Source organism: Myiozetetes cayanensis, unplaced genomic scaffold (genome assembly GCF_022539395.1).
Source record: "Myiozetetes cayanensis isolate MyiCay16 unplaced genomic scaffold, myiCay2020 scf7, whole genome shotgun sequence".
NCBI classification, from domain to species: domain Eukaryota; kingdom Metazoa; phylum Chordata; class Aves; order Passeriformes; family Tyrannidae; genus Myiozetetes; species Myiozetetes cayanensis.
In genome coordinates, this window is record NW_026087964.1 from 47115430 (window position 1) to 47132658 (window position 17229).

At 37.2% G+C, this 17229-nt stretch overlaps 1 protein-coding gene across 1 annotated transcript in view; it reads right to left on the bottom strand.

The window, feature by feature from the left end:
• BANK1 (B cell scaffold protein with ankyrin repeats 1) overlaps positions 1 to 17229 on the bottom strand; it is a 132163-nt gene that overhangs the window by 114104 nt on the left and 830 nt on the right. The window contains exon 2 of the mRNA XM_050338795.1: positions 2516 to 2914. Within this exon, the coding sequence (XP_050194752.1) occupies positions 2516 to 2914 (399 nt within the window). The remainder of the gene's footprint in view (positions 1 to 2515; positions 2915 to 17229) is intronic.

Genomic DNA, 17229 nt, shown 5'->3' on the forward strand with positions numbered 1-17229 from the left:
TTTAGACTGGTAGAGCGACAGCTCTTGCCAATAATGAGGAGGCAAGAAGGTACAAAAGCCTAAAAGAACAAGTTAAGAGCAATGAATAGTTCAGGGAAAAAAAAAGGGAACTAAAAACCAGGAAGAATATACACAAAAGTGTTTTTGATCACTATCTCCAAAGGCAGAAATGTAAGGGAGTAGGGAGAAGCACTGAAAATGAAAAGTGACTGAAGATGATGATTCATATGAAGAGAGATGGGAAATCTTGTGAGTGCATGGTCCTGAAGCAAGGCCAAAAAAAACTGCTCTAAAGGAAAAATAATCCTCGTATAGTCAATAACCCATTGGCAAATAATTTTTCTTATAAGGGAAAAACCTTTTTCCCAGATGCACAATCTGTCACAGGTATCACAAAGGCTAAAAGCTTAACAGGATTCTACAAAAGAGTATCATAAATAAAGACACTATTATCTTTAAGCAAAGGTAAATAATAACCCATGCTCATCTTCATTTCTCAGAACTTCAATCAATAGTCAAATGAAAGCAAATCTCACAGTTGGAATACTTTCACTGTGCAACAGGGAGCAGCGCAGAGGTCTCCTATCAAGCACTGATCCAAGCTGGCCTTACTGATGGCCAGGGCATACCAGTACAGAAAAAAACAGGGCCAGGGCACTTTTCAGCTATAAGTGTGAAGGAAGTGCTTATGCCCAGAAGCACCAGGCATCGACACTACTCCCAGTCCTGGATCTAGTTCAGTCAATTGAACTCGTCTGATCCCAGCCACAGCCTATGCATCCCTGGTAAAGATGCACACACTGAGACTGAGGCCTTCAACAACTATGCTTTAATTCAGCTTTGTACTAATCTCTGAAGTTGCTGATATTGACCACTGCCAAAGAAAAGATCATTTGAACACCTACACGTTGCTTGGCATTACACTTAAGTAATTTCCAAGGGCACATTTAATAAATACTTTCTGAGTGCATAGACCTGAGCAAAGAACCATCGTGTCTCTTCTAGGAAACCGTTTATCTTTGCAGAAAAGTTTGCAATTTCCTGTGCATGAGTCAACTGATGGTCTCTGAGCCCAGTTCCTTCCTATGCACACACGCAGAGCATAGACCTGCTGCTTTCATTCCACTAAAAAACTGCCCAGGAGCTTCAATCTGAACCTACATATCAGCCACAGTCAGAAATTGCAAATGGTACCTTCTGAAACTAAAATGGACAACTCTATTGAGCCCACAACTTGAAGTCTGAAAGATATTCCAAGGAAAAGGTTATTAAATATGAAGAGGAGATGGTTGCAAAGGAGGAGTCTAAAATGCTATTTTCACAACACTGATCTGATATAGCCAGACTGTGTGTAGACACAGCCTGGGCAGGTTTGAAAGCCTTATAGTACACTTAAGCTTATCTGCTCAAGCTCAGGGCAGCAGGGACATCCAGCTAGGTCACTCCGACTCAGCTGGAGTCTCTCTACCCCAGTGTTCAGAAGAATACTCTTGATGTTCATGTGCATCCAAAACCAGGTTAAGATCTGAGTAGACATCCTGCAGTCCAGGATTTTTTTTCCTCGAGCGCAAGCTCCCATGCCAATAAAATGGCACCTCGCAGGTAACAAAGACAGAAGCACAATATTCTGCTTAGCAGACAAAATCTTGACTAGATAGCAAGAGCTGAGAGAAGGTAAGAAACCTAAATACTACAAGAAGCAGTAGTAAATATGCTCTCAAAGGAAAATAGACAGCTGTCTACCTGAAACCAGTGCCCAACTTAAAACGCCTTTCCAAAGCAGCTCTTACATCTTTCTAAAGCTATTTTCTGGTTTCATTTGTGCAGCCTGGCAAAGTTAAATTTCAGGTTAAATTAAAGCATGTACACAGACTTTTCCACTTCAGTGCCTCTCACCCTCAGAGAAGGAGTCTTTTTACATTACAAAAGTGTTAATTTTTACATTAATGCTTCCTTGTAGTTTCTATGGATGTGCAAATACATAAAACTGGAGAGCTTTAGTCCTTCCAGTACAGATTTATTACCTGGATTGGTAAAAGTGGAAGGGAGCTTCTCCTCTTACAGCTTTCATGTGTAACACAAGAAAATTTGTCATCCATGAAACTGGGTCTTAGTAATTATTTTTCAGTCCCTCATATTTGTCTAAGGAGATACATACACTGTCACATTAAGGAATTTTGAAAGAGATGATTGTGTACAGATTCTGAGATTTGTAGACTCAGGAAACAGAGAAACAAGTGTATATCAGCTCTTCAGTCTGACTATGAAGTGGTGAAGGAAAGTTCACAGTTGCCAGTGGCAGCTTTTAGATTTCCCAAGCTGCTTCTCTGAAACAGTACCAAGAGTACAACTGTTTTATCACACTTCAGTGACAAATACATCATCAAACCAAAACTGTTGAACCAAGCTGAAGAGAGATAATTTCTCCAGAAAATCTGAATTATCACTTTTTTCTCCTTCAAATGATTAAGAAAACTCTTCTAATAATCATACAAAGTTTTCATTTTTGTATTACCTGGTTGAATAATTCCAGTAACAACGGCAATATATTCCTCAGGTTTCTGATCAGTTGAAATCTCTTTGCTGCCTCCATCTAAGGTCAGTATCTCATAAAGAATCCTTGAATTCTCCACACCACAAAGCAGAATTACCACATTTTCCAGAGGTTTTAGAACTTGTTCCAAAAAATAACATCTCTCTTGATCCAGGCAGTTAATAAGTCCACACGAGAGTATCAGGAGTTTACATTTATAAGAGGGTAAACAGAATAGTTCCTGGTGCTTGAAAGTTGAAGTCTCTAGATTGTAGAGGAAGATTCCTCCTTCCTTCACTATGTGTCCAAAGAGAGATTTTAAATACAGTGCCCACTCTTCTGCTTCTTGTTCATATATCACGAGGATATCCTTCGTATCTTCTAGAGAGAAGAAAACATTTTTAGAAAATAAATTCAAATGCATTTTGAATCCATTATAAATATCAGAAGACATATCATTAGTTTTCCCTCCTATTAAAAACTTGAGGTACTGAAGAAATCACCTTCAGAAATCACCTTGAAATGACAACCATCTCCTTATTTTTAAAACTAAGGCAGAAAGATTTTCCACAGAAATACTGGAAAAAAATAGCTCAGAATATTATATGTTTAGAATAGCTTCAACTGGTATTTCAGAATACATACTGAAATTGCAGTGTAAGAAGCAGAGCACATTCACACATTCTGTACACTCCTAGTCTTGACAACAGGTGATACTATTAAAAATTAAACCCTTAGCTTTTAATGGCAGAAGTAAACAAAAGTTTATTAAAGGCTTGACTGCATTTCTTTTCAGCTATATTGATTTTTATTTATGAGAAAGAAAGCTTTATTTGTGTAAGAAAAGGGACTGAAATACAGTCTTAAGCTGTGCCAGGGGAGGTTTAGGTTGGATATTAGGAAGAAATTTTTTACAGAGAGAGTAATCAGACATTGGAATGGGCTGCCCAGGGAGGTGGTGAATTCACCTGTCCCCAGAAGGTTTTAAGATGAGACTGGATGTGGCACTGAGTGCCATGGTCTAGTAACCATGGTGGTAGTGGATCAAGGATTGAACTTGATGATCTTGGAGGTCTTTTCTAACCTGGTTGATTCTATGATTCTATATCCAACACTACATTTGATGGAAGAAAGGCTCTGCGACACACATCTCATAAAGCCTTAATTTAATGGGGTTTCCATATTTAGTTTGTCTTTTCTATCTATATACAGAGGGAAGAGTCATACTGCTGAGGAGAGACTCACACAAGCAAGCTTTTCCATACTACAGTATAGTGCAATGTTTATTGAAGCAAGCAGCTAATGCTATCAAGTTACCTGTGAGAAACCAAATGTGGGTTTCTCTTGAATTATAAGCATGTTTGTGTTTTCCCCTGCCACTGATTTGCCTTCTGCATTAAGAGTTGACTTTAATATTAAGCATGAATGTAAGGCCTACAACTTCGCCTAAATTGGATTAAAAGGTGAAATATCACTATTTTGAAATGCTTTCTTAACTTGAAATGCGGAGTCAAAGTTTACGCTATGAACAGCTATCATGTCCCCTATCAAAAATCTGCTCCGTGTACCTGTAACTTTCCTCTGTTGCCCATTGTTTTTGCCTTCAGAAATTTTACTAAGATACACATGCTTGAAAGCAGCTTACTTGAAAATTCAAGCCCACCAACACACTGCTTTCAGAACAGTATTACTTCAGTCTGAAACAAAAAGTCTAGCTTTAATGCAACATTAACCAACACCGAATACACAGTACCAATGCATAACTTTCAGCTAGACTTTTTTCCCCTTCATTATTTCCGTCTCTTACTGAATAATTCTTTGAAGTTACTGCACTTGGAATATAATGTGAGATTAATTTTGTTCCCTTGAAAGTTAATGTAATAGAAACTATCATATCCTGACAAAATTAAGCTGTGCTTCAACTGCTCCTACGTGGGACCTGTCTCAAAGGTAGAAATAAAATGTATTATTAGTTGAGCAATGAGAAACAGCAAGAGAATTTCTGCAGTCATCCATAACCTGAAAGTGTTCTTCTGACAAGCAAAACTATTCTGTAGTTATTGGTGTGTGGCTGCCCATGAAAGCACAACTCTTAAAAAATGCTATCTGAAAGCCTCTTCAAAAAACCTGTTGAATCTTTTGAGAACCAAGTGAGACAGGAACATCTTTGCAGACTACTGTGACCTAGAAGGAATCAAGAAATCGCATATACAAGGCAAAAAAACACGAGTTTTGTGGCAACAATTATAAGATACAGTATGGAGTAGAGGCATTAAAAAACAAAAAGCAAGTACATCAGAGAGTGAAAGGAAATCTCCAGAACTCTGCAATGCACCAAACACATCCAGAGGGCAAAGGAAACAAATCAAATATATTAGTGGCCAATACCTACTCTTAAACGGGTACCTCAGTTTATGAACCTTGCAATCTTTTAAAAGATAGTTTCTGCATGCTTAGAAGTACGCAAGAAGGAGCTGGTAACACCTGTCTTTGAGAATAACACTGTCACAGTTGTGAGCTTATTCCCTGCCTTTTAAAGGCCTTGTAGATTTGTAGAGGCTTGTGAAGGTTTGTAGATTATATGCTTTACTTTTAGATATCTGCATTTTACTACAGTTGTTTCTAGAAACTCAGTATTAACATACTTTGTTTGACTTAAACAAGGCTGATTTCAATTAGGGTTCAAAAATTGGCTCTACAGTCCCACTGCCATAGGATGCTTTGGTAAAAAACAAAAAAAAAGTGACATTTGAAAATCAATGTTGACCCAAGTTTTAACTGAAAGATGGAACACCATCTTTCTCAGGATCATCCAGAATCTTTTCCAGTTAGGGTACTGGAGAGTAACAATGTCATTCCCTGTTGTTCACTCAGGGAAAAAACTGTGTATAATCAAGAAAAATGGGTATAATCATGAGAAACATAAGGAGGCATAAAGTAACCCAGACTCCCATTTTTACTCAGAGATTTTCTTCTAATCTCAAGAAGATTCATTTCTTTTTGGGCTGTATGTAGGATGAGAATGGCAAGCACACATACTAGTTCAAATGAAACTTCAGAAACTAAAGATCTTTACTCTCTTGGCCCCTTTGCAATCTTTTTCATAGAGATTCAGCCATTCATCTCTTCACATTGCTTGCCCTGATCACTTACAGTCATATAATAAGGAACGATGGAAAAGGTTTCACTAGCACCTCAAACAACCCCTGCAATATAACATTTGGAAACAAAGCGAGAACATTTAATTCAGCACTAATCAGTGGCACAAAGAACTGCCCCTCACCCACCCAGAAGGCGTTGATTTTCCCAGCCAGCACACCTCGCACACATCCAGTAAATGTGTCTCTCAAAATGCAACTCCAGCTCTTGGTTGCTGGAATTCTGAAAGGCAAATCCCCTGAAGCAAGCCAAAATGCATTCATCGCAGGAAGGACAGTAGAAAGCACTTTAGAACTACTTGCAGATAATGGAAAATGTTTTCAAAGCAGTCATGTTGCTTCTCTGAGATATTCCAGTAATGCAAATGAAAATTATAAAAACCACCGGCAAATTTTACAGTGAGATCAGAAAGTAGCAAAAATTGCTGCAGCACTGTGGCACACCTGTTTCAATTAAAGCAATTATCCTAAAACACAGGACATTCCTGCAACCACCATACCAGCCAGCGGAGTGGCTGCACTTCTATTTTCAGAGGCCTATTTAACTGGCACGTAATAAGATTATTTTCACCATTTACATGCTTTCTGTTGCTAATTGCTAAGTTGTATGTGAAAACACTTGCTCTATCTGTATAAAATCAACCCTCACATCTTCATCCTTCCTAGTAAGCTTAGTAACGTCTGGAGTGGGTAAAATGAGGTTCTACAGAGAGGAACAATTTTTCTACAAATGGGGTGAGTTTAGGGTTGATCTTGTTGGCTTTCTAGGTAAAGAAATTCCATTGGCCTTCCCTACAATGATAACGGGAACAGAGTGAACTAAGTTCCTGGGGTACCTCTGACTGCATGGACCAGGCACAGGTAGACTAGAAAGATACCTGACCATTAAACCTTACAAATCTAACATTATGCCCAAAAAGCTGTTCCTCTTTAATTGATATGGCCTTATTCCCTTGTTTAGGCTCACTCTGACCTGTCCTATGAATACACACAGCTGAATATCTACAGACAGGCAGGTTCATTTCTAATGAACAAGACTAAACACAAACACGGGATACAGAAGTCAGAACTCAGTTCTCCATTTCAAGGTAGATCTCGTCCTTTATCACAATTACAATGAGGCAAAATTTCATGTCATTACAGTCACTTCTGCACACCTGTGGTAGATTTTAGCAGAAAACAACCGGGTAATTCAGAAATGGTTTAGACATGAACAAATCATGAAGAGAAAAATACATCATAAAGACAGTATAAAGAGCTGAGTAATAGACTACTTTTTTATGATTGCTGTGGAATAAGTCTTTAGGGTCACAGAAAAACCTGAGCAAGCTGTATCAAGTTTGTATTAACAGATGCTATTGCTACTAGAAACAATCATCACCTGAAGCCTTCCCTTACACTGTCACTACAACTATAGGTTCATAAACAGGAAAGGTTAAAGGAAAAATTAATTTCAAAATGTCAGTGTTAGGGTAAACCAAAGTGTCCTCCTGTTTATTTTATTTTTTATTAATTGCCAGTTTTTCTCTTATCAGGATCTCTCTAGATATCCCCATCCTGACTTAGCCCGGGCAGTTCTGGATTTATGATCACATTTAAACTCTGCTCATTTAAATTCAAAGTCTTTGCTTTTTCTTTTGCCTTCTGTTGTTTTTTTTTCTCTGTCACCTTTGATTCCATTGTTACTTCAGTTTCCCACAAATTCTTATCTCTAATTCCTTCAACATAAGAAACAGAGAACAGAAAACATGTTCTGCAGACACTAATTAGTGCTAGGGGAAACAGTCTTGTGAAATTCATTACATGCACCTCTACCACAGGAGAACATATCTCAGAAAATAGTGCATATACAACAAAACAAAAAGCACTTAATTTGCAAGCAATAACATTTTGGGTAAGTTGCTGTGATTCCAGCTGCTGTGATCTGGGAAGGTCACACTGTAGCACTGATGTATAAAACAAGAAAAGTGTTTTAGACATTAAGTAGTGTAATTTGTACACCAGGGACTTGGCAGACACTGATCATCAGATGATGTTTATCAATAAATATCACCATTTACTGTAATTTCTGCTCTGAGATTTCTCTGTTCCCTGCATTTGTAGTGTGATCAAATACACCGAGTTAACCATAGATGACATCCTAGCAATTGCTAAATTACAGATTATCATTCACACATGACATTTGCCTGGTAGAACTCTCTTAGAGCAGTCACAGAATGGTTTGGGTTGGAAGGGACCCTTAACAACCATTTAATTCCAATACCCTGACATGGCAAGGACACCTTCCACTATTTCAGGTTGCTCAAAGCCCCATCCAACCTGGCTGCGAACACTTCCAATAACAGGGCATCAACAACTTCTCTGGACAACCTGTTCCAGTGTCTCACCCGCTTTCTTTAGGTTTCTAAAACCACTGTTCCCTTTGCCACAGGTCAGCACAGCACTGAGGGAGGACTTCAGAAATCCCATAATTCAAAGGGCTTGATCTTCTCCTGCTTTTGCAGACTAATTTAAAATCAATTTTTAATGCATTTCATTTACTTGAGCATTCATCTAGAAATTCAAGAAAATGTGAGAAGCAGTTTTTATTTGATGTATAATATGTCGAAGCTATGAGGCTGTAGGAGAAAGTATCCTCCAGTTTCAGCTCATTTCTTTTGTCCCTTTCTGACAAATACATGACAGTCAAAAAAGTCCCAACCATAACAACAACAAAACACAAGACAAATCTCCCATCAGTGTTGGACAACCACTTTATATTTTTGTTTTGATCTTTTTAACAGCATTCATCCTAATGATGCATACAGAAGGAAGTAAATGAAGTAGAAAATCATTAAATAAATGTGCAGCTTCATAAAATGAGCAATGACAAAGGTAATAGTGAGTTAGAAAACAAAGCTAAATAAAACTTTCAGGAACAATCTCAGTGGAAGGCTGACTTCTCTATATTAAACCCACCTTCGCTTTCTCTCTACCACCTTAAGACAAAGATTTCAGAGATTAGCCATAAAACAAATTACATTATTTCTGTCCTTTAGATAAAGAAAAGTTAGTTAAAGGAATGCCAACCTGTCTTCACACAATTCACCCACGGGGCTGCAAAATCGACTGCAATGCCCAGATACTGCTACAGCTTGAATGAGATTCAAAAGACATTTTCCCGGTAAGCATATCTCCTCAGTAGATCTTTAACACATGGAATCATCTTTCCCCCCTGCAAAATAAATTCTCCAATTAGTACCAGTCCCAAAATAAGAATAAATTGGAGAGCTACCCGGGTAACAACTTTGGGCCCCTCTCTAGCATAGAGCCCTTGCAGAAAGGTTTTGTGTAACTAGTACTGCCTTTGACCACATGGCATGCGTCCAGGAAACAAACCAACTGGAAGTTCCGTATGTTCTCCTTCTTCCAAACATTTACCATATCCAGTACTGGCTTTTTGCTACATGAGTGTGAAAACTCGATTTCAGCCTACTAAGCAAAACAGATTGTTTAGGGGAGAGCATGTACATTTTGGCAATTTAAATTTTACAGTGCTCATCTGTGAAATAATTGTGGTGAGAGAAATAAAATGGTATATTTTACTTTTATAATATTTTAAGTATGGTTATTTAAACCCTTGATTTCTGATAAAAAGGACTAGCTTTTCACAGAAGTCTCTGAAATGTTACATACTATGAATGAGTTGTCACAGTTTGAAAGGACAGTTCTGCATTTTTGTGATATTATATTTAAGGCATATTTTAAAGAGCAGGTTGCGTACAAAATGAATATTATCCATTATTATACACATCATCCAAAACGAATAGTATAGACTTAACAGCATGTGGGAGTCCAAAAGTTATGGTATACACTATATACTTGCAAGCTAAAATACAAAAACATGGATTGCCATTTTATGAATTCTATAAGCCTCAGTGTTGAAATACAGGCTGCTACTTTGCCAGTGAAACACAGCTGTTTTTAAACTGTTTTAGAAAACCAACTGACAATAGCTTGGCAAAAGCTCTACGAGAAAATTAAAATGAAACAGTCCTGAACGTACCCTGTAAGCAGAAAATTCTTCTGTTTCCAAACTGCTAAATGTAGGATCTGGCTTAAACTTTCATATTTTTTCTCCAATTCAATCATTACAGACTTTCATTCAAGGCCAAATTAGATTTGTCCTCCTCTAAAATGGTTAGTCTTGAACCGGGAACAGAATTGATAAGGGAGAGAAATGCATTTGGAAGTCTTAATGATAAGATTACTGTGTTACAAAACACAAGTATGAAAACCTTAAAGTTTTGATTAAAAACACTGGCAAAATTTCCTTCAATAGTGCACAGCAACAAGGCTTTGTTGATTACCTTCAGCTATTCTGAGATACACTAGCTGGGGAATTAGCTTTCTATGTTTACAGCTAGGAACACTACAGCAACTGGAGACTCAGTGAAATATATAGTAGTAGACATCTTGGGGGGGGGAAGGAGGGAGGAAAAAAGATATATTGAGTTTCATGCATTTTTATTAGATTTTCTAGATACTATGGAACATTCTTTCCAAGCAAGACTACTTCTATTATTTGATTCGATCTTTATTAAATTTTCTCATAATATCAGCCCAGCTTTAAAAAGTGTCAGAAGAATTTGAAACGCAAATTACCTTTAGATATTAAAAGTAAGATTAAGCTAAAATTTACTTTCTGGACATAGTTAAAACTAATCAGACACTGGCAAAGATGTTGCCGTCTATGTGGTTTACTGAAAGGCCTTGCATTGTAGTAAATGTGAACTGAGACTCATAAATCACATTGCTTATTTCAGTTCCCTCAAACAAATAAAATGCACTTGAAAAATAATGATCAGATGGTCATTTTTCAGAGGGCTTTTTTTTTCTTTTCTCTTAAAATGCTCAGCTAAACTAAGTTTATACCGGCAAGAAGTTTTTCTGGGGAGGCACAGTGTGCTTCTACACCATTAGATATACTGGCCACCTTCTCAGGATTTTTTTATCCATCTGCTCAAGCACACACTCCTGGCCAGCACCACATGCTTCAGTCATAACTGAATTATGTGAGTGCTATTGCAAACATTTCAAAAAAATCTTAGTAACAAAACCTTAGGGAAATCACTACTTGATGAAGGAGTTTATACCGAATATTCCATATCTACCAGTTTCCCACTGTATTTCATATTTTTTAAAGGAAAGAGAATCAAAGCGAGAAAATATCTGTGCTTTGTTGTTCATATGGTTTTGGTAATTTAAAAAATTGTTTTATGTCACTCATGCGTATTATAATTTCACAAAGAGCAACTGCCTAAGTCTTTTCAATCAAATAATTTTTAATAAATCAGAGGAACACCATCTTTGTGGTGTTCTGGTAAAAGTACTGCTTGTTTTCATTTAGTGCCCACTATCACATCAGCATTAAACTGCTTTGAAGCCTGTACTGTATTTACCCTTTCATTTTTACAAAGGACACTAGCATTACTTAACATGGAGTCTTTTATTTTCAGTCCTCAAATGGCTCTAAATTGACTGTGTTCAATTCATTCCAGTCATCCTACGTCTTTTACTTTCAGCTATCTAAACAGTAAATGTTTCACGAATAAATGAAAATTATGAATAACAAAAGGGTTCACTATGTGAAGATATGTTTAGCATATATTATTAAATTTCATAAAAGTTTAATTCATAAATGCTGTTTCATACATTGTTGTTTTTCTCAAAGCTTATAGAATTTTTAATATTTTCTATTAGAAAATAAATAATGCTTACTCTTTCAATTGTACCTCTAATCTGATATTTAAAAAAAGAAAAGCAAATCTCCCACCACTTTTTATTGCCTACAGTCAACAAACTTGAATTATTTATTCTTCACGAGTTAACATTCACCACATGCAGAGAATAACTAAAAAAAATTATGATTTGATTTTGGGTTATTTTTTGTTTTGTTTTTTATTATTTGGAAGCAGAGATAACAATAAATAGTGAGTAAAAATATGATTACTTTGTTACATTTTGACAGGAAAATAGGTTGCTAGAGCTAGTAGAGACAGAAATCAGCATGTCCCCACCACTGAGAAACCTGAATAGTAAAGTACGTTTAGGCACAAATTGAACCATATGTGGCAGGATTTCATTCAGGTTTTGGGAGGGGAGGGGTGGGGTTGTTTAATGTTGACATTCTCTTTATTTCTTGTAAGAATATTCTTTTATTCATGTCTAGAGCAGGGGATCTAGGATTAGGTGTTAGCTCCTAGATCCAGTTGCACTATTCAGTTGCACCTCAGCTTGGCATCAGGGCAAAACTCAGACATCCAGGAAAACCTCTCTTCTGATGTTGGTTTCCATAGAAAGGAAACCCAAGGATGCAGACTGGACAGAAGCTGTGGTACTCTCCAACAGAAAGACCAGACACAGCCAGAAAAGTCACTTGGCTGATGAAATGGATGTTTTCCTCATGGTTTTTAGAGGTTTTGCTAAATAGAGAGAGCATGATGAGGAACCTCGTAAGAATGCACTCTCGTCATTGCTTCCAAATTTCTCACCCCAAACTCATGTGCAAAATAAGGAAAATGCTAAAGCATGTATCACCAGGGCAAAGAGAAGAGAAAGAAATATGTGCAGGCCTTCCACTATTTGAAGGGGACCTATAAGACCGGTGGGGAAAAAACTTTTTAGCAGGGCCTGTTGCAATAGGACAAGGGGTAATGGTTTTAAACTAAAAGAGGTTGATTTACATTCAATATAAGGAAGAAGTCTTTACAATGAGGATGATAAAACACTGGAGCAGATTGTCCAGAGACATGGTGGATGCCACATCCCTGGAAACATTCAAGGTCAGGCTGGATGGGGCTCTGAGCAACCTGAACTAGCAGAGGGTGTCCCTGCTCATTGCAGGGGGAGGTGGACTAGATGGCCTTTAAATGTCCCTTCCAATGCAAACTATTCTATGGCTCTAAGATTCTACAGACTTCAGAGGTACAATTTTCTTACAGACAAAAGAATTAAGAAATAAAGACATCTACTAAAAGTTAATAGTAAAAAAGGTGAAAGATACTTTCAATTCTTTTTTTCTGCTATGTAAACCTGAAGGATTCAGCAACTCACTGGAAGTAAGTTGACCAGTACGTACAGAGGGAAAACTGAAACTTGACAAAGGTATTGCATTTCAGCTTCACATTCTTACATGAATTCTCTATTTCTTAAACAGAAGCCACAGAAATTATGAACATTCCCAATCCATTTTCTGAAGAACATCCTTGGGTATATACATACACACTTTCACAAACACAAGCACATCACAGTACATGCAAGGGAAACATTTAAAATGCCAACAGATCACCAATGACATTTTAAAACAATTTCAAACGTTTTCTTTGGCTTGCTTTTCTTTTTTGATTTCCCTATTTTACTATCATATTTATCAATAATAACAATTAAACACTGCAGAATGAATCTGTACTTGATATATAGATCTCAACTGTAAAAATAAAAAATTCATGCAGCAGTACATCTAGACAACTGGATATGCTAGAGAGCATTTCCAAAAAAAATCCCAGTACTCTTCGTATCTGTTTTGAGGACCCTGCTACTGCATCAACCACTGGGAATGTGGAACATATGCTTGTAAAAACATCTCATTTATCATCTCAGCATCCTCTAAGAACTTCTCTGGAGAGGAAAGTTAAGCCCCTGCATTGCACATTGCAAATGACCACCGTGTCCAAATTCTGCACAAATGATCAAAAAGATTGCCAAAAATAAAAGTTCAGTAGGTTTTGAAATTATTTTTCTTTCCAATTAAAAGCAACGAAGATGGGAGTTTCCTTTCCTTTTCTAACAGCAATACACATTCCTGTGTACTTCAGAACTTGAATGCTCTGGATCAGTGCTCAGATGGTATACTAGTAAAGCTGGTAAAACACTGCTCTCTGATGAGTGTTTGAGTATTGAGTAATTGAGTATCACGAATACTGATATTCCAAGTATGCTATACTCAGGCAGTAACTGCATTTCCTATAGATACGTTGAGAGTTCTTATTTATCATAGAAGTGAGTTCAAAACACTACTAGGAGGAATTATACTTACTGTTGGAAATATGTTTTAAACAGTATGTAGTCCTTGGTCATAATGAAGGCTCATCAGTTAGCAGCTGGTCATATAAAAATGACTGCTCATCACCCCTAAGCTTACAAGAAGAAATGAACCCTAGCCACAGACTGCAGCTATTTATAAACACCTGTATAAAGTTTCAAGTCATTTACAGCTGTTAAGCATGTGATCTGAATGCAAAAGGGTGCTTTCCAAACTCAGCAATACCTCTGGAAACTTTGAAGAACAAAGTAATGATGAGACTGCTAAGACCAGTTTGCTTTAACTGTCAGTCCTGCAACAGCATAAATTATATACTCTGGCTTAATACAAAGCCTTGGTTTCTTACTATGCAGGGAGCCAATCAACACTAAATAATCATTAATATCATCACATGAAATAGATCCCAGTTTAAAATTTAGATCTTGGTATTCATGAGTCCCTTCTTACCTTCATGGAAGTTTCAGAAACTATTTGAAATACTATTCTGAACTTACTATTTTTGTTTAAGTTTAGCAACACCTAGTTGTTTATCACAGTTCACATAGTAATAGTCTGATTTTAATTTATACAAAAGGTCAGGGCAGCTTTATTTTCTTAATGATAGCTAGAAATGACTGGACCTCCCAGGAGGATATAATTATATCACAAGCTATTGCTGCTGTTTGCATTAGGGTACTTAAGCTTATTAGAGAAGCTAAAACATTCTTTATTACCTACAAGCAAATAAAAGAGTATGTAAGCTGACCAAATGCTTAAAGATAAACTTCAAGAGATACACAGATAGGAAAACAGTCACACTGTGGTTTCTGACTCCCTGGACACAAACGTTCTTCTTTTCAGAAACTGAAAGCGCTGCTTGGTTTCACCATTAATGTGACCTCACTGATACAATTTTCCAAATGTGGAATGTGGGTGGTCAATTGCTTGTATGCAAACTTCAGTAATTGCTGCTTGCAGCAGAAGGGAGACAGGAAAGGATTTGCATAAGGCAAACATCTTGTTACGTTCAACTGTAGAATCTGAATGAGCAACACAACACTTTCAAAGACAGCTTTGTGCTAATTATAAGGTACTTCTCACTTCTTTGATACTTAAATTACTAATACTTTATTAGTAGTAATTTTAATGCTCATAGTATGAACATTTACTTATTGCTGAATCTGCTTCAAAACTCCACCATGAGATCCCTTAGATTTTTAACCAAATCATGGTCTGAGACCTTTTCTTTTCCCCCTAAAAGTGAAGCACTTGAAAAATTTGTGAAGCTACTAAAATTCAAGCAATCCCTAATTCTTGAGGGAAGAAACCAAAAATCCAGTATTACTTTTGTTTATTCCCTCCCAGAACATGACAGGTAAACTTTGCCCCAGCAGCAGTTGGAGAGACAGAAATGTACACAGTGTAAATAAAGAGCACATAGTGAAAGATCTCAATGAAGATATTTACATTCAAGAGTGTGGAGAGGAGTAGTAACTCAAACACAGCACAGCAATTAAGTTATCCCATCAGTGCCTCCTGTCTCCAATGAGGACAGATGTCATCAAGGATCATCAACATTACAGATGTTTTATCTCTACTGTTACAGCATGTTTAATAGAATTTGCATGAAGAAGTTCATCTAGGCTAGGGTGTCCTACAAGGTATTGGCAAGTAACTAGCCTGTCTCTCCCATCAAGCATCCCAAACAGCTTTCAAATTTGAGTTAGACTAGGCCTTTGGCAATCCACCTAAAGCAACTTTTATACCTCACAGCTAATGTTCCATTAGGAGAAAACAGACCTCTTTACACTGTAGAAAGAAAGGTTTGGTGATGTGGTAAAACTGGAGACAGGTTTATGCACTGAGGTTGCAGGTGGATGAGGCTTACTCAATACATGAAAAAATGACAGAGACAAATGATGACAGCAGAAGGCCAGCATCTCCTCTGCTGGATGAGCCCACAGTTACTTGTTCCCCTGCCAATGTGTGGAACCGGCTGCGAGCAGCTGGGAAACCAGCCATCCCTCTTTGGTGTTCCAACATATTTACTCAGCAATTACTCCAGCTATTTCACATGCACAGTCAGGATTTGACTGCCTTTATTCACCAAAAGCCAGACTTTAAAGTGGATGTCCCCAGGTCACACACAGTTGTATACTGTCATTGATACAGAATGATCACTAAGCAAACTTCTGTGATTATCAGAACACAACTGACTGTTCATATCTAGAAAATACCAGTTTGCCTAACAACTGGGATAGTGGGGGCATATTTAGCAATGCTATAAAACGTAGTTTTGCTCATGTGTGCAAGTTTTTTCCTTTAAATAAGCCTACAATACTGTAAGTTGAATCTAGATAGAAAATCCTATCTATCAAAAGCTAGATACTGGTAAAATAACCACACCCATGTCGCCATCGGCCTTGCATAGAAAGTAAAGCGGTACTGAGTTTTGATATTTTATCTACAACTAACTTACTATAAAACAGCTGAGAAAGTCCCTTTGCCTTTCTTCACGAGTGTTTTCACCTATATAATAATAATAATAATCTGTATAATGAAAGTAGTAGGTAGAGATGGCTTGTGATGGTATGTCATTAGAATGCTGTACTTGATGATATCTGATATGATTACTCTGATATTATAAATTGATACAAAATATAAGGTACTTTGCAAAAAACCTGTCTTGACATCTGAAGAACTGATTTTAAATTATGAACCAGAACAGCAGAAGAAAGCATTGAGTCACCTTTGCAGACTCAGAACTTCAGACTTCTCTTTCTTGATTCCTCATTCAGAAAATGAGGATAAAATATTGTCCCAACTAAGAGAAGAATCACAAAAATAAAGCTGAGCTCCTTGCTGCAAGCAAGTGAAACCTCTGGTGCCTGCATGCATATCTTTCATTTCCCCTTTACTAAGTGCCCAGTTCTGCAGGTACTGGTTTGATTTGTCGTGTTGAACCTTGCAAAGACACGTGAAGAAAATGGGAGCAGTAAATACACAGTATTTCTGTGAATAAGGAAACATGATAGGGAAGAACATGCACAGGGACAAGGAGTCACAGGTTTCTGGTTCAGATTAAGGACTGCCTCTGATTTACATGAGACCTTCATAAGTACTTTTATCTTTTCATAAAATTCTTCCATCAGTCAATTGGATAATGCGTCCCAGTACTACCAAGGGAATAACAGAATATACACTAACAGTTTTGAGCACATGGATAATGCAATCAACACCGATAAAAGCATGAACAAGGAAATAAACATTTCTGTGAGAAGCACCACACAGTTTTGCTGTACAGTACAGGCTGGAGCCCCTTCTGAAAGCTGACTGGAAAAGGATGATCAATTTTTAACTAATAACACAACATGTGATTAGCCAATTAAGGCTATCCCAGAATGGATATACATGTAGGAACGAATTAACATTGCTCATACAACTTTTACTCTTTCATTTCCCAACTTTTCAGCGCC